The sequence below is a fragment of the Copadichromis virginalis genome, linkage group LG16 (genome assembly GCF_057382275.1).
Source record: "Copadichromis virginalis isolate Kocher_CV1m ecotype Utaka linkage group LG16, C_Virginalis_male_GT1.1, whole genome shotgun sequence".
Lineage (NCBI taxonomy): Eukaryota > Metazoa > Chordata > Actinopteri > Cichliformes > Cichlidae > Copadichromis > Copadichromis virginalis.
Genome location: NC_140633.1, coordinates 30237809 through 30256156, shown reverse-complemented (window position 1 = coordinate 30256156; position 18348 = coordinate 30237809). Strand labels below are relative to the sequence as shown.

The window sequence follows — 18348 nt, the reverse complement described above, 5'->3', positions numbered from 1 at the left end:
TCTGACAGCCCATTTTTCCCCAAATGACCACTGAGACCACATCAAGTGTTTCTTTGTTGTTTAAAACTCAGCATAAATTTGAAATTCTATTTTGAGAATGAAGTTGAAATGCTAAGAATAAGGTCAGCTTCCACACTTACCCTTGTTACCACTCTATTTATGTTCCAAAACAGAACTGAATTTCTTGTTGCCAAAAGACATTTTCAAGTATCATGTCACTAATTCATCTGCATAAGGCCTTTTGTAGAGGCTCTATATCTTGGGGCAACCTTTCTCAAAAGTCCAGCTAAGATATCTAGCTCCTGTAATACTGACCATGCAACCATTTTTCTTTAGGTGGAGAGCCGTGTTGCACTGGTGGCAAGGCTGCTCAATCATTGTGGTCATTATTGTAATCTTGATTATTCAATAATTTAAAAACCATGCAGTTGATCACAACTGCTGTTCATTTTTTGTCTTGGTAATAAGTGATGCTTTTAAATTAAGTTTTATTTTAACCCAAGAGGGTTGTCATTTAACATAACTTTACATAGCAGTTTTGTAATTAATAGATTAATTTACTGTGTTTTGTCTGCACAAGTCCAAATATAGAATCACAAGGGAAATACCTTTCTTGAAGTATGCCTGTTATGCAGTCACGGAAGTGCATTACTTTTGTCAGTGAACATGAAAGAGAGGCAGAGATATCAGTAATACAAAAAAAAAATAAAAAATCTCAGGTTCACAATTATTTGTGAACAAATAATTGCTTAGATGATTAAAAGCTGCTGCCTTCAGTAATTTGCAGCAGAAATACTATAAATTAAAAAACAATAATCATTGGATTTCGAAATTACTTTTGCATTCATTTTCACACCACCACTTTTGAGCTTTTAGGGAGGAGCCATGAAAACGAAACTATGTGGGGGAAAAGAAATACTGCAACGTTTTCATTGGTGTACAAGTGAAAAGATTATCATCAGTTGCCTGTAACTGCCTCAGTCACCAGGTCTCACCTTGTAGCTACTATGAAGGCCTCTTGAGCTGTGCGAGGTAGCTAAGCTGATGCATGGGCTTCTTTGTGGCAGCTACTCTTGTTACACAGGCTTTAAAGTCAAAAATACCTGTTAGCCCAGGTCTGAAACTCTCTCAGACCTCATGTCTCCTACCAAGCTCATATCTTTTATTCTTTTTCCCCCCCTATCAATTTTTTTTTCTTCCTATCTTCAAGGAAACTTGCTGTAAAAAGTCTGTTTTCTGTAACTGTACAGTGTTGAAATTACTGACAATAACAAGCAGCATGTTAAATAACTGAGCTTAACCAACAATTCGGATTATTATTTTGCCATAATCATTATTTTGCCATAATCAAAAAGCCTTAAGTTAAACTAATTTCTCATGTTGCATTAATGTACAGTGCCGGTTATCTGTTGGGTTAAAGTTGTTGCCAAGTTACCTGTCGAATGTCGGGCCCAGCGTCCTGGACCCACTCTTTGTCTCACTTTAGTTGTAAAGAAGCACAATGTTAGACAGGGCAGGTAACAGCCCTGCAAACCAGCACAGTTCTGTTTTATTTTCATCTGCAAAATGTAGGCCGCATCAAAGTAAACTCGCTTAAAACCACCTGACCGGAGACATGTTTATTTACACTATGCACAGGTGTTTGCAAGCACAGAAGGTAGCTCGTCCTAGCACTGTTAATGTTAGCCACACAAGCCACTGTATGGTGCAGACTGACTAGTCTAAAAGTAAGAAAACAGAGTCAAAATATTACCACTACCACTGATAGCAGGTAAACTAGACAGAATGAGTATAATTCACAGAGATAATCTGTAAGCAGGGCTTTGGTATGAGTGCTGATTAAAGACAATAATCCACCTGATCCCACATAGATTTCAAATTCCTCAGAGTTAAACATCATGTGATAAAAACAGTCACCCTTTAGTATCTACCCAGCTGACCCATAAAGGCAACCCCCCCCCCCCCCCCCCTCCAAAAAAAAACAAACTAACATAACTTCCATGTTACCCTCCACATTCCCAGCTGTACCTGGCATCACTTCGCTAAGCGCTGACTGAGACTCAGATATGCTAAACATCTCTAAAGCTATGAGGGCAAAGGTGACAGTAACACCAACATATTCGTAAGACTTCAGATTGTTAGGGGTGACGGAAATGAAAGCAAGTCCCTCGTGCTGCACAGTGATTAAAATTCCTGTCTAACCTCAAAATATGTTCTTAAAACTTCTTGTGAGGAATTTCCAAAGGATTTCAAGTTTGCCAGTAGCAGAGAGAGAGAGGGAAAAGGCTCTTAATGAAATCGATAAGCTTTCACTGAGGAAAAAAGGAGCCATGTGCCTTCATTTTCATGTGAATAAGCAACCTGGCAACTCTTGTTTCTTTCCTAAAGACGAAAGGGCATTTCAAGACTTGCTTTGACTACAACACAAAATTGACAATGGCTGTCAGTTTATTTCATACCTGTCTTATTCTATTGCTTATTAAGTCATCGACAACTGCTACTGTAATTTCTGCTTTTCAACAACAAAATGTGCTGAGAGTCTCTACAGGGAACTGTGCGCCCAGCAGAAAATGTGCCCTGTAAGGCAGACAGCCGGGATTTCAAGCAGGCGGGCGGGTGAGGTAAAATGTTGAATCACTGCAGCCACTTGATAAAGACAAGAAACGTCACATCCAGCTGAGCCCTGCGTTGTATCCCACTGACAGAGGACAGAGAGAGTGCAGCAGCTTGGCCTCTGTCGGCTGGTGATCTAGGATAACAACAACACTTTTCTTCCCTCACAGCTGCAACATTAAACAGTGAACTCATTCAGCTTCAAACAGACTTAAAATGCTGAGTACCATCACACAAAACTCTTTTTTTAATACAAAACAAAAAGAAAGCCATAAACCGTTTGCAGATAATCAAACAAATATAAGTGAGAAAAGTATAAAAATGAAGTCTCTTACCCATCCTCTTCTCCATCTACAGTCTTGAGACCAGCTGGTGCTGTTAAGGCACTGGCGGTGGCAGCGTTGCCCTCAGTTTCCTGACCATGGCCAGTGTTGGATCCAGTCTCTCCCCCAGACAGCTTGGGCAACCCCAACAAACCCGACTGATGCTGGAGGAGCAGCCGCTGGGCATCTTGCAGCTGAGTGGTGGTGAAGCTCGGCAGACTGGCATACAGGGCGCTGGCCTGTGCAGCGTGAGCCAGGGCCTGGGCACTGCTGTGGTCATGGGTCAAGCTCACAGAAGACGGCTGGCTATGGGGAACTCCCTGCGGGGGCATCCGAGCAGTATTCCCAGTGTTGTGAGATTGGGGTTGGGCCTGGGCCTGGTGATCGCTCTGAGGGTTGGGGGGAGGCACACTTGGTGCAGACGCCTGGCTCTGATGGGCCGCTGTTGGCAGCTGGGTGCTCAGCCCTTGGTTTTGGATTTGTGTTGGGAGTGACTGCGGCTTTTGCTGCTGGCAATCCAAATGGCCTGGATGGCTCTGAGGCTGCTGGCCAACACCAGCTACCCCGACATGAGAGGACATACTAGAGGTGGTAGACTGAAGAGAGTGGGGCTGCTGAGGACCTCCCATCATATGGCAGGCTCCGTTAGCCATCCCAGCAGATGTGGCTCCAGCTTGGTTGGACAAAGGCTGGGAAGCAGCAGCAGAATGAGGGATGCTTTGCTGCAGCTGTGTGTACTCAGGTGGCCTCATCGACATCGTGTGTGCTTGGGGGGCAGCAGCTGGCTGTTGTGGTAGGGTGGCATAACCCATCTTCTGCTGCTGAACACCTACTGGGGGTTGATTAGCAACTGCCTGGGCATAAGTGAGCTGCTGCTGGGACACAGCAGTGAGTCCCATGGTGGTCTGGTGGCTCGGCATGGATGGAGGCTGATGAACGTTTGTAGGTGCCGAGGGGGCCGCAATAGTTTTATCATGCTGTTGGGGTTGGGTGTGAGATACCCCCATGCTTAAACCGCTGGGGAGGATTCCTTGAAAGCCCTGAGGAGGGGAGTTGTAATCCTGCGCATGCTGTGGTCCACCAACATCTCCACTGCACACATTCTCGACATAATGGCTCAATGTACTCATAGTACTACTCACAGAACTCCCACTTGTGCTTTCTCTCTCCGACCCCCCAGCAAAGCTCTCAGAGACAAACTGTCGTATGCTGTGGGACCCAGGATCAGAAGAAGAAGTGGGGGCAGGAGCTGGGGTGTCCTTATCATAGAAATCAGTGCAAGTCCATCTGCCCTTTTTGAAGGGCTCAGAGTTAGAGTCCAGCTTCACCACTCTAAAGCGAGAGCTTGTGGTGGTGGCCACCACAGGGGCCGCAGGAGCAGTTGATACAGGAGCTGTGGTTGCAGCTGTAGCAGTTGCACTCACAGGCTGCTGCACAGCTGATCCAACTCTTCCATGGAGCCCGCTGGGGAGCCCTACGCCTCCAGAGACACTCACAGCAACAGTAGTTGTAGCAGTCATAGCAATGTTGGAGTTTAAGTTTTGGTGTTGCTGGATCATGCTAGTGGGGGCCATTAGGTTGCTCCCCGCTGGAGCAGCAGCACTTTCTCCTCCTCCACTCCCTCCACTGCTGCTCATCACATTGAGAGGATAGCCGCCACTGCTAGTGCTAGCACTCGTGCTGATCCCCCCTCTCACAGGCACGTTGGCAGAGCTCAACATATTCACATTACTAACATTGCTGGTCTGGGGATTAACTATGCTAACTGTATTGCCAGCAGCAGAGCTGTGCATTCCAGGGATAGATCCCGGGACTGCAGTCCCCGTAGGCTGAGTGGGGATACTTGAAGGAGCAGCCTGGGAAACTCTCTCTTGAGGGCCGCCCATATTAGAAGGCATTTTCTGGGTGACACAAGGTAAAGCTCCAGAGGTGAGACCAGACGCGGTGATCCCGGAGCCAGAGGACAGAGGGTAGACCTGGGCATGGTTAGGATGTGGAGGATGTTGATGGTGTACAGTCCCGTTCACCATGGCTCCACCGTGTTGCTTCTGTGCCTGGTTCAAGGTGTGGGGGTGTGAAGGCTGATTTGGAGAGACTGCTCCAGGGGTCTCCGCCTCATGGAAATTATTCAATGTCTCCTCTGAGGAGCTTCTCTCTGCTCCAACTACATCATTAGCTCGGGAGAGGGACACATCCAGAATCTCAGAAGACGACAGATCCTCAGTATGGGACTCATCCAGGTCGTCGTAGCTCTCAGTATCCTCTGCAATGCTGTTATTGGTACTAACAGATACCTGTGCTGGAGTCACACTTGTGATCTGGAAACCACTCTTCTTTTTTATCTGAGCTCCAGTGGACTGTGTGGGCTGGGGCTGGGAGAGCAGATTTAGGCTGTGGGGGGGAGGAGGATGATGGGGACCCGGGGAGGATGAGCCAGCAGGAGGTTGAATCAACAGGGAGGGCGGGTAGTCATCGCCTGGTACGTGGCTGTTATTAACCACCGGGTTAGCTGATGTTGACAGCCCGGGGCCGCTCCCGCTACCAGTGTTGCTCCCCCTTCTGTGAAAGACAGCCTGGTGCGCCATCTTTCTAACACTGCCAGAGTCTCCTGCAGGGTCCGGATGATGCATTTCGAGAAGATCCGGGCGGTAGTTGGTCTCTGACAGTATGCAATAAGGCTGCAGCTCGTTAAAGGCGCCGTTTTGACAAAACTACGCTCAACAGACAAACGACCAAAAAAATTATCTAGAAAAAAAACAATAGATATTTCAACGAAGTGCGCAGATATGAGGCAAAAGTTGTGCCGATATTTACACCCTTGTCTTCTTTCACTCGCTTCGGCGTTATCCTAGCGAGGCAAAAGAAGCTAGTGACCGCTAGCGTCAGCTGATGCCAGTTCGCCGGTTAACTACCAGAGCTGTCCGTCTGCGCCTTTATTAAACACAAGCTAACATTTCTGTATGTTTTGTTGAAGAGAAAAAGACGCCACGCTGCAATGAACACAAAAAGCGGGCAAAAAGCTGCTGAGTAAGTTAGCGTTATATTAAAAGCTAGCTAGCTGCCACTCTCCATCACCGGCTAGCTAAACACAAACTCGGCTGTTTAAACTGCTGGGTTTTTGTATTCTTATTCTTTTAACAAGAGGAAACGAAGTGAAAGCGAGCCACCTTTAATCCGCAGTTAGAAGCTTTAAAAGGCGAAACACTTCTAATAAAAGCGCCGTACACGGGTTAAATCCATTCCTCTGGGTCCTCGTTTGGGTTTTGCTGTATCACTGGTCCGCCCCGGCGGTAGCGTCGTTCAGTATGGAGCCTCCCGCACCGCTGCCGTGGTCTGCGCTGTCTGTGACGGGGCCGGAGGGGAGGGGTGCGCAGTAATATGGCGACCGCGCATGGCCGCTGCTGCCAGACATAAAGCAGTCTGGGAGAGGCGGCCACGAGCTCACGTCAATATCCACGAAGCGTGCCGGAAAGTGCCGAGCCCAGCCGCTCCCTCCGAAAACCAGTTTAGGGCCATCACAATAGATTTTGTTGGTCTTTTTGAACCAGAGGAAATCAGTATGGAGTCATTATAGTTTTGTAGTTTCTCATTACTTTAAAAGTTTATTTAATTTTGAGTTTTTTTATTTTTCATTCAGTTTAGTTTCAGTTAGTTTTCAGATCGGATTTTCTTGTTTTGTTTTGTTTTTTAATTCTCTGGAGAGTACAGAGAGTACACGTTTTTACAATAAAAATAACTTTTACAAAGTCTTATAGACATCCAAAGTCTTAATTATAACATAATAACATTTTATACCAAACTAACATATTAAAGTAAGGTAATTTCATTTTTGTTTGTATAGTTTTCCAAGTTCACAAAATTGCTTCAGTTAGGTTTTATTTTGTTTTAGAATCAGAATCAGAGAAACTTTATTAAGCCCAGAAGGAAATTGAGTTGTTGTAGCAGCATACATAAAACAGACGATAAACCATTCTTATAAAAAGTAGAAGTAGCATTACACCAGTGGTACACTGTAACAACCTTAGTCAAAAGACCCAGTATGGCTCACTCTAATATTCTTTGGAGAGTGGAAAAACCTGCAGGAAATACTCCAGTTTTATAAATAAAATGCATTACTGTTTCTGACACAGGGGATGCCAACATAACACAGGAGTGAAAATGGAAGTAAATTTAAACATATTTCTAAATCAAGGGAAGTTTTTTGAATTACAAAAACACAAAATACTCTTGTTTAGTTGAAAAAAAGTATTTAGACCCTTAACTGAAAATCAACATCCACCTTAAGTGATGGATTACATACATGTGGAGGTATAGAGATGTCTAGGAGAGAGGGCAAGGGGCTTTTTCACCAAACTAAATCCTAGAGAGAGAGTGTCTGTGAAGAACGGAGCAGAAGTGTGCTGGTACTAGTTTTCAAGAGCAAGAGTGATGTGAAGAGCTGCTGAGCCATACAATAAAACTATGGAAAAGAGATCAGGAAGTATATTGTGGACTATAATATTTGCAGATGATGTTGTGGTCTTAGTGCGAGCAGGGAGCAGGTGGGAGAGAGTCCAGAGAGGTGGAGGTATGCTCTGGAGAGAAGAGGAATGAAAGTGAGAAAAAGCAAGACAGTATGTGAGTGAGTATTAGTAATACCTGCTATGATGTATCTCTTAGAGATGGTGGAATTAACAAAAAGACTTTTGGGGGAGTATAATAACTCAGTTACCTACATTAATACTAGTTTAAAGAGAGACCGTTGTTAAAAACAAAGGCTTGCAGTTTCAGGCACTAACTTCTAAACAATACAATAATAAACTAAATAATATAAACCTGAATTCTGTGTAATGATTAATTTTATGTCTATGCTAACATACATGGGAAATAATAAGTAATTCCATTGTTAGGTTATCGTGTTCCCCTTTTATTGTACTCATTTAAAGAAAAATGTGATTTATTTTGACAGTGAAAAATACTGAAAAGAAGAGGGAAAATGATGGAGGGTGTAAACATTTGTTGTGGTATGAGCAAAACATCCCCACAGCAGTGTTTGTGAAACAAAGGTAGACAGAGAGCTGCTAGATCCCTCTGCAGACACATGTGTCAACTACACTGAAGGATTATTCTACATGCAGGTGCTGTTTGGGGCCTCTCTCACCCTCACTCTCTCCCTTTTAAACACAGGAGAGAGAGAAAAATGTACACATTTGTTGGTTGGTAATGTTGCCACAGCAGGTCAACGAACTCTGATCTCAAACTCGAGCTTCTCCATTTTCTGTGTTCCGGTGTTTTCTGTTCATCACTGGATATACAGAACCAGTTCTAGCTCTTTTCAATCAGTCTCTTCTTTTCTCTTCTCTTTGCACTGAAATTTTTAAATAATATGTTAAGTTCAATTAATAAAGGCATAGAATTACAGTGCATATGTTTCTTTTGCATGTATTTTGGTTATCAGAAGCATGCTTTAAGGGAAATTGCATTTCTTTCACATCTAACCAGAGGTCAGAGTTCATGATCCACAGAGGTAGATGCTCTAAACATGACGCAGGTTTCAAATAATGAGGTCAGCATATTTGCAAGGAATCCCTGACTGCTCCAAACTCTCAGGTTCAGAGATTTGTTTTTTTTTTCCCCCAATATTTTTCTATTGGATCAGAACGATGTCAAACAGAGTAGATATACCTAATATGGTCATCTAAGGTACACAGCAATAAGCACAGAAGTCAAACCAACCTGCTGTTCAAACCTTCTGTTTGTGTTGAGCAGCCAGTCACAAGGAAGCTGGGTTAAAGCAGTGGCTTTCAGAGCCAAGTCGAATGATGTTGATGCTGAAATGTGGGTTATTTCTTTTTAAAAAAGGGTCATGATTGGGGGAAACAATGGTGTTAAAATTAATGCTGGTGGTTTGAGAACCACTAGATTAACTCAGAATGTAGAAGATAATTGACTGTGAATCATATAAGAGAAAAAATACTGGAAAAAACCAGAATAGGTCCCCATGTAAGAAAAAATAGATGTCTTGTAGAGTTTAAGCAACACTGGCTGTCTGAGCTACTGTGAAATCATACATCATAACGACATCTGTGAGAAAAAAACAAAACAAAACAGGGGAGGTAATGCAAGAAATAGAAAGAGGAGGAGTTGTGGTGGCTCACAGAGAGAAAGGAGAGAGTAATAGTGAAGGAGGAGGGAAGAGAAGAAGAGATTAACTGTCAGGCAAGCAGACAGGCTATACCCATCGATACAAATGATAGAGGACAAGAGGGACAGCAGGAGCCTATTGCAGTGTAAGCGCCTGGTGCTGTCAGCAGCTTTAAATCATCCTGGCACTCCACAAAAAAAAAAAAAAAAAACCCCAAAAAAACACAGCACTATTGTGCTGTGGCTCTAGCACTAATGAGTAATTTATACTCTGAACTCTGCATTGATTTTCTTTGCCCTGCTATGAAGAAAAGTAATCACTCAAAGGGTTTTCAGAGAAAAAGGAGAAACATGTTTTGTTCTTTATATCCGACTGAAAGACATCCGACTGTTGGATGTGCCCTAAAGCGATTCTTCCTAATTTAATTCAAGAACACCCGGGCAGTTAGGGAAGACGTATCTCGGGCAGAAGGTGAGTTCGCTTATTAAGTTTGAGCAGGCAGTTTGATTCCTCCCCCCTCTCTCTAAGCTGTAATGTAAATGGGGTTAACAAGAAAATTTTATTTTCCAAAGAACAGGTGCTCATAAGAAGTGCAGACAGAACAAAAAAAAGTCCAGGAAGTGGAGCAAGAACACTGCTGGGGATAGAACAAGACTCTCCAACCCTGATAAAAGTTTAGCGTTACGCTGCCTCTATGGTTAAAGAATAAATGAATGTGATTTCACTTGAAGATATATTGCCCTGTTATCCCTGCACCAATCAACAGGACTTCCTGGACTTTGTTATTTAATAGAAACTTCGTCATTTCTGTCCAATGTGGTTGTTGTTACAATGCCAAATTATAAATGAAAGAGGAATAAAAGGTCCAAAAATAACAATGGTAATTCAGCGTTTCTTGATTATGCGGTGCACAGTCAGAGGAACATTAGTGTGATAATGTGTGGACCGCAAAAGCTTTAAAACACTGCATGTTTTCTTTTGGAATGGGGCCATTTAAGTTTATTATGTGATTGTGTTTTCATCAAATCAGAACTGCGTCCACACAAGCTAGGAAATACTTTCAGTGTGCTTGCACACAGCCCAGACCAAACACAGACGTGACTATTATGCGAAAATTAAATTAATTGAGGGATGAAAGGCTCTACATAAACAAAAAGAGCCTTTTGATTAACAAGAGATTTCTGAAAAGTGCACTTCAAAGCACTGAAGCTCTGTGGTGCATTGCACAGTTTTGAGATGATTAAACCCCAAATATTTCCATCTTCTGATCATCACAATCTTTCAGAACTGGGAAATATTTTACTTTGTCCTTGTAACTCTGCAAAATACAAACAAACCTTTTAAAAAAAGCTTATTCTTTTACAAATAAAGTTTTGATAACCTAATTTATTTGTGAGTACATCTGCATTCTGCTGCACGTTTCCAAAATGTGCGATGCTAGATAGTAGTTACCTCAGTTATCTTGTTTAACCAACTGTAGCAGCAGGTAATGATTATTCTGCTCTGAATCTAGTCTTTGTTGCTTGTCGAAGTATCCTGGTGGAGCTTTAATGATAAGGTAGCAGATCTTTCAGACACGAGTGGCACTGATGGTGGAATAACTGAGCTAAAATGCTTGAATGCCCGGTGATGAGAACCAGGGTAGCTGAGTCTGTCTGAGGCTTGTGTCCACTGATGTGAATGGAGGCCAGAATAGATGCCAGCTTTATTTCAACCAGAGGAGCCACAACATTCATTCATGAGCCTGTTTTCCCACATTGCTGAGCTTGACTAAAGAAAGATTAGACTCCGAATCCCTTGCAGCAGGGTTGTATTGACACATTACCCCCCAAAATGAATTAACATATATACCTTCTGCTGATTTAGACATTTTACCTGTGATCTATTTCCCTATTCTCTCTTGCATATGAAGAGATGCATTGTTTCTTTGTTACTAATAATAAAATCAAAAGTCTAGTTAATATGCTATAGATTGTGATGAGTAAAGCTCCTTCTACAACCATCTGTTGCACTTTTTAGGCCAAATGTCACATGGAAACCCAGATATGATGAACATATACACGTGACCTTTTATGCTTTTTTTTGGTCTTAAAAATGGATGAGGGTAAAGGCCTGAAGACATGTTTGTTTAGCAGCAAGGTCCCAATTTCTTTAAGTATTGTTAGTGAAATTTAAAGCAGCTCTATTATTCTTTGAATTATTTCCTGTGACATATACTTATATAGTAACAGTGAATATACACTGTTACAATTTGTCCATTTTAAACATGGTCAAAGTTTCAAATACTGAGATCAGTGCCTGTATAAATAATCCAGATTGGGGTTGTCCTCTTGGCTGAATATGATGTAAAGAGAGGGCCACAGTGGCACAGGGACGACCGTGTTTGTGTGCACCAAAACAAGAGTTTGCATCGTCGCAGTTCCTTTAACAAAAAAGGTCAATGGAATTTTTTCAAACACTTTTTAGATTACTGAGAAAAACAAGCTCTGTGAGCAATTGGAGTTTCTGTTTCCTGTATATTATGTTCAGAAAATGATCATCTTTACAAACTGGCTCTGCTTTGATGATATCCAAATGCAATCACCACACATGAAATGCTGTTGTGCATAGCATCTGCAAGACTGATCATCCTGATTCAGTTTCTTCCTGTTAGAAGGGAGTTTTTCCTTCCCACTGTTACTTCGTGCCTTAATCAAAGAAATTATCCACACCTGCTGATATTACCAGAAATTGATATTAACCCAGTTTCCTTCAGGGCCAACCTTCAGGATCAATAAAGTTTTATTGAATTGATATTACATAAAAGATGGCAGGTGAAGGCAATCAGAGAGAGGTGTCAGAGTATAAGTGGCACAAACATGAAGACGGCACAGCTTCATGAGAGCAACAGGTTGGACTGGCCCGATGGATGCCAAGGAGATTAGCCTGGAATTGTCTGTGGAACTGGATTCAGATGTGGTGGAGGAGTTGTACCCAGTAAGAATGCCTCTCCAAATGAGACCCAACTGGGGAAGAATGATTTGTGTGATGGTTTCAAGACTGTTGCACCTGGGGTAGTCTGGGTAAATTCCCAGATGATTAAACATGCTAAACAAACTATTTTGCTGGTAATAACTGAAATGAGTAAAGAAAATCAACAGCCTATGTATGTAGGATAATTCATAATTTTATTGGGGGGGGGGGGGGGGGGGTTGTATTGGTTGGGTCTGATTATTGGGGGGGTCATAACCCCCCTAACCCCCCTGGAAATTACGCCCCTGTATATAAGTGAGACCTATAGTTTTAGTTTTTTAAATTCCCTGGGATGGTTTTATTGTAAATAAATTATGTCAACTGCTGCAGTTTAGTTTTGTATTTCTTGGCTACCACCACATTTTACTTTCTAGCTGCTCGCCACCTGATGAAAAAGGACCTCGTGCTTCCTTGTCCTTTTCCCTCATTACACCATTCAACCTGAGTTGAATTTCTGACATCTGCAGCTCCTTTTAGCCACTTCTTACCAAACACATTTTATGGGACAAAGTATAGACATGAGTATTTTATGTCCCTTCCATTTTCTTCCACTTGTCGATTTTCATGGTCACTCAGGGGTTGGAGCCAGTCCATTGCAGGGCTAATGGAAACACAGGCAGCCAGTCCCACTCATATATAGAATCACTGGCCATTCCTGCAACAGTCTGTATGGTCATCTTCAGCACACAATTCATGCTCATCAAATCATCAAAAATGCGTTTACATATTTAAAAAAAAATTAAAGCCCATTTATAAAAACTCTCAAAAAACCATGAGTACATAAACACATTTTGAAGTGAGTTTACTTTTTCGATTAATCACTGTTCCATATAGAGGTGGCGAGAGAGTCGATTTTGTTTGTAGTGCTGTGGGTATAGTCGTCATGGTCTCTGAGTCTTGGACCCAGGGTTTTGAGTTTTTAGGATGTATGAGGTTTTTTTTGGTTCTGTGCTTCTAAGAATATTTTGTAATATTCTGGTTTTATGGTTCTTTATTTATCCCTTGTACCCCCCCCCCCCATTTCTGTATCTGACTCAGTCTTTTTTGTGGCTGTTTACATTTTTGTCATTGCGTCAAGTGTTTTGTCTCTCCCTGTTATACTTTGGCGGTCTTTAGTCTCTGCAGCATGTCTAGTTGTACTACCTCTGGGTCATCATCTGATATTAGTTTCAGCTTTTTGTGTCTTCCATGTGTGGATTCATTGTCTTCCCGTGCTCTTTGTTGCCTTCTCCCTCAAGCTGTGTGTTTCTTATCCTGTGTCACTAGTTTAATTCCTTTTGATTATTTGTTTGCCCTTATGTCAGCTTTACTTTGCAAGTTCCCAGGAATAAAGCTTTTTTGGAGCTTTGAGCCATGCTTTTGGGTCCTTCTGTCTTCTACATTAGTATTCCCAGTATTTGCAGCTTATAGGAAAAGATGCACCGTCCAACGTATTTTGTTCTTAAAATGCTTTGATTTTAAATAAAGTAAGATATCTACAGGCTGTTTTCCTATTTTAAGAAGCCATGTTTAGCTAAAAGGTGACTCAGCTGTGGTGTAATGCCTCGTGGGTTCATCAGTGAAACTTAAATGCTAACATACTGATTTTTCCTTTATACCAGTGAATAAGGATACACTGTAAGGCCTCACCTCGCCGATTTATAGCTGCTTAAAGGCCAGTGAGATTCCCTTTAGAAGAATGAGATGTGACAAAGGGGTTTAAAAATTTGTGCCACAGTAAGAACAGCTGTTTATTCCTTATTGCATTGATAGAGTAACATAGAGTCAGCACAATGAATTAAACAAAGCAGTAACCTTAGAGCTGCATGCCTGAGTGATGAGTGAAAGGGGAAACCTGAGAGGAGCCAGTGGAAATACTGCACTTAATAATGAAGGAGAGGATTTAAGATGCCACAGACTCGCATTTAATGAAACAAAAACATTGTCAGTGAAGAAGTGAAATAATCAAAAACTTTAATATAACCAGATTTTAAGGATTTTCACACTCAACCAAGTGGCAGAATTATACTCAACCACCGCCATTTGTCCTTGTTTTCATAACAATAATGTTAAATTTGATGTTACTTTTAGCTTGTTTTGATGCTGTACATGCAAAAATGGCATTTTTGATTAAATTTAAATCACACTAGAAATTCTACATCTGTAGACAATCCTGACTACCACTTGTACAACAGTATTAACTCCTGTCTTTAAATCTCTAAAAACATGATAACTAAAAGGTGAGATTTGATTACAGCACCCTCATCAGGTTAGTCAGGGTATTTGATACATCAAAGGTTCAATGGGGCAAAGCAATGCTAAGTGGTTTGACATTTAGACAGGAATTTAAGAAATACAAGAGGAAAGTACAATAAATCTGTAATTCCTTGATTTAATAAAAAGCAGAGACAAACAAAAGTCTTCAGCCTTAATTTAAAAAGCAGCCACGTTTCTACAGAAACCACTTCTGATGAGGCTTTAGTGAATGGTAGATGTGTAAACCCAATGGTCAGATGCGTCGCTCAGGTCCTGTGTCAGCTACATTTTCATGTTTCATACAAATCTACCTTATGACTTTACACACTTTGAAAAAAATGTTCTCATCAGAGAAAGCCACATTCCAGAGAGAAAATATTCACTGAGTCCTCAGAGCGTTACTACACCCAAGCCAATCTCTTGATTAGATGGAGGATTCAGCCTGTAAACACATGTAATCAGTGGCTTACTTTTTAAAAAATTGCACATACCAATTACCAGCAAACATTCGGCTCCTCCAGAGTGAATCATGTTGTTGTTTTTCAATATAATGTGGGGCTGAGGAGACAGTTAGACAGCTGTGTCGCTGGGATATTTATAAGTATGTAGAAGAGCAGTGTCATGAATTATACAATAGTGATAGCAAAAAAAAACCTTGGAAAAACATCATCAAAAGTGATCAGGAGTCATTGTTGTTTTTTTCAAAAAACAGTTTAGATGTACAAACATGTTCTAATAACTGTGGGTTACTCATCCTGAACTGACCTGTTGTTGGTCCTCTACCCACTTGTAGAGCAGAGTGAGGTTATATCATACAACTTTAGAGTTCACACAGTAACAGACAAGACATTCACCTACAAATAGGATATTCAATGTGGAGCTACATGCTGTTAGGTCTTTGGAGGACTCCATGCAAGCATATTTGTGTTGGTTGTGTGCAGTTTTTGAATGTAACTGGCATCATACCATAAAACAAATTATAAAAATAAACAAACAAACAAAAAGGGAGCTGCAAATTTACTGAAATTTATCCAAAATGACAGAGCTCACCCCCTGCTAGCCAGTAGTATGAATGCAGATTTAAGGTACTTTGCTAAATTTTTCTTAGAAGTACAGCGTGCAAAATCTCACCACTAGATGTCAGTAGGATAAATAACTTTGGCTGCCGGTCATCTGTAGCGAGTGTTAGCTGTTGGCCTGGTGTTTACCTCAGCTGTCAATATGTGTCCACTTCTGTTTTCTCTTGAGGAGGCTGTAAAACTTTGTGAAAGGAGTCCACTATGAGTCAAAGAGTTAGTGAAGCTAATTTTTGTCTGATGATAGTGATACATTGGTGAGTTTTTGAGGATATCCTGAACTTTTCTGTGAGTAAGCGCTGCTGTTTTTGCTGCTGTTAGCTGCTATGAGCATCTTTTAGCTGCTGTTAGTTGGCTTTGTAACACGTCATTTGAAAGTGATCTAACATTGCTGGACTGGGACACTTAACTCTCATATAATATGAGAATGAAATCAAATTGTTTATCAGAGGTAGGGTGTGATTTTTAGAACACTTGAGCCTAACATTAACTGGCCTACGGTTAGCTTATAACCAGCTTTTGTTGTTTAGTGGATATGTCCATATTCTACAAAGGGTTAGGGGTTTAGGGGCCTATCTATCTACAAAGGCCTATCTATGACAAAGGCCCAGTATAAGATACAGATATTGAATTGTGAAGCAAAATATGAACATGAAACATGCATAATAGACTCATTTAAAGCTTAAATAAGGAGTAGACTAAGTCAACCTTTGTTTAACAACAGGGAATAAATACATTAAAAAATCTGTGATATCTTTGTCTAACATCTGTGTCTAATGTTGATAAAAAAGTTTTAATAAAAGCAGTTCAGGCTGTAATTATGTTCCTGCAGCCAGATATGTTTCAAATAAATGTCATTTGTTAAATGCACTGGACCTTTACAAGCTTATATATTTTACATTAAACAGAGTAAATTGTAAATGGAGCCGGTCTTATATAGGACTTTTCCACTCTGGTTAAGCGCTCAAAGCGCTTTATAATACAAGCCTCATTGATTCATTCACACACATATTAATCCAAACAATTTTTTCTAAGCCTAAGCGGTTTCTGTCTAACATCCAAATGTAATCACACTCCAGCGAACACTGTGATATTTATACACAGCTGTGGCTATGTATAAATATCAAGTCAACATTCTCTGTTGTCACTTTGTTTCAGTGACCTGGCTACATCAATGTTTGAGTGAAAAGTTCAAGAATCTTTGTTGCCCATTGCAGAGAATTAATATTTAACAGTAAAGTAGCTGTAATAAACACTAGAAGCTCTTTCCTCAGTATTTCCTTCTTCTTCTTCTCCTTTTAAAGACATCTGTCTAATAGGGGCTGCCATGGCAACAAACCCTGCAGCCCATCGCAAGCACTTAACTGTAAAAAAAATTATAACAATCATGCCTTACATCACACTCACAGCAAGTGTGTCAGAGCCAGGAGATATTCTCATTGAAGTGAAAAAGCAGGTAATTACAATAAAACAAAACTTTTCATGTCAGAATGTCTCCCCCGAGCTGAAGGTGAGATCTTGTTGATGGAGACGTCTTAACGTAAATCAAAGCTCTGGCATTTAATTCACCGGGTTAATTATCATCCTTGTCTTTCGCTGATATACATTCAGACTGCACCTAACTCAAAGAGAGGACGACCTTGAGCGAGCAAAGCCAAAACTGCAGCCAAGTTGCTGCCAAGTTCATTTTATCCCTGATGAAAAGGCGTTTTTGAATCTTTCACCCAGCAGAGGACATATAAAGGACTGCAGGATTTTCACAGAGTTTGAACTTGTGTTACAAGAGGAAGTTATACTTAGGATTTGTCGTCTCACTTTCAACACATTCCAATGATGCTGATAATCTGCGGTCATCGGGTCGGTCACTTTGGACCCTCTGTCTCTGGGTCTTGATGTAGATGGCAGCTTTCACTGTGTTCGACTTTATGTGAATGTGCTGACGACCGGACAGCTGACAGAGGTGCGGCGGCTCTGAGGCAAGTCTTTGTGTTACAAAAACATGGATGCTGGTTGCAGGTCACACTGCTGAGAGATGTATTTAGGAAAGTTACAGGAAGTTCTTTCTGCTGTTTGTTATGAAAAAACACCCATCATCTGAACATGAGGGTCTTGTCTTACATTTAAAAGGTGTTTCTAAAACGTTTTCCTGGCAAAAAGATTACACCTTAACTCTACATTTTTAACTACCTATTAGAGCAGTTTTGCCTGAGTCACAGCTCAGAGTAATCCTTATTAATCCTATACAGTGCTTTCAGTTCATCATCTGCCTGAAACAAGCCATTTTAGCTCCTTCCTCTCTCCTTTTAACCTAACAGTCGTCTTATTGGTTTTCCCTTGAATGTCCCAACATGACCAGCACCCATCCTCCCCAAGTACCATGAATTCAGTTTGCAAGTCCTGGGATCCTAAATATAGCTTACTCTTCATCCCACATTTAGTTTGTTGTTCATTCACTCACTCATTCACTGCATTCTGTTCCAGTTCTAGGATTTGTCCACAAGATGGCAGTATATACAAATGAGCTTCAGTGCTGAAGTATGAACGCCCAATCCACGACTTAATTAAAGATAGTTTCAGAGAACATGTCATTTCAGATAAGCTGTGCCCCTCTGGGTGTGCCTCTTTGACTACTCACAACAACATGAGGGTGATAAACGACTCTGATTTAGACTCATGATGTGCTGAGAACAGTTTATCATCACTTATGATGTCACAGTTAATCAAACTGTAAATCAAGTAAGGTGTTTAATATTAAGCAATATTGAGAGCGCATGTTCAGTATCTCCATGAATTTATCATAGTCTCCAAATTTTCTGAGCCAGTGCAGTTTGCATTAATTACATGCAAGTCACACGCCGATGATTCATGTTAATGACCTCGAAAGCTAATCTTGATTTACTCTGGGCTCAAGCTCTACATGCATAATTTATGCAGTGAAATAATCACTGCAGAGCTCGGCTACCTC

General features: G+C 41.2%; 1 protein-coding gene across 3 annotated transcripts in view; it reads right to left on the bottom strand.

The window, feature by feature from the left end:
• Window positions 1-6442, bottom strand: part of LOC146691056 (TSC22 domain family protein 1-like) — a 40128-nt gene extending 33686 nt beyond the window's left edge. Inside the window, exons 1-2 of one of the 3 annotated variants that reach the window (XM_085434361.1) lie at window positions 2949-6442; window positions 1987-2749 (exon numbers count right to left, since the gene is read on the bottom strand). In XM_085434361.1, the coding sequence (XP_085290487.1) occupies window positions 2635-2749; window positions 2949-5566 (2733 nt within the window). In that variant the 5' untranslated portion in view covers window positions 5567-6442 and the 3' untranslated portion in view covers window positions 1987-2634. Of the gene's footprint in view, window positions 1-1986; window positions 2784-2948 lie in introns of those variants that run through there. The other 2 variants (XM_085434362.1, XM_085434360.1) reach the window with 2 other exon arrangements.
• Between the last annotated feature and the right edge of the window lie 11906 nt (window positions 6443-18348).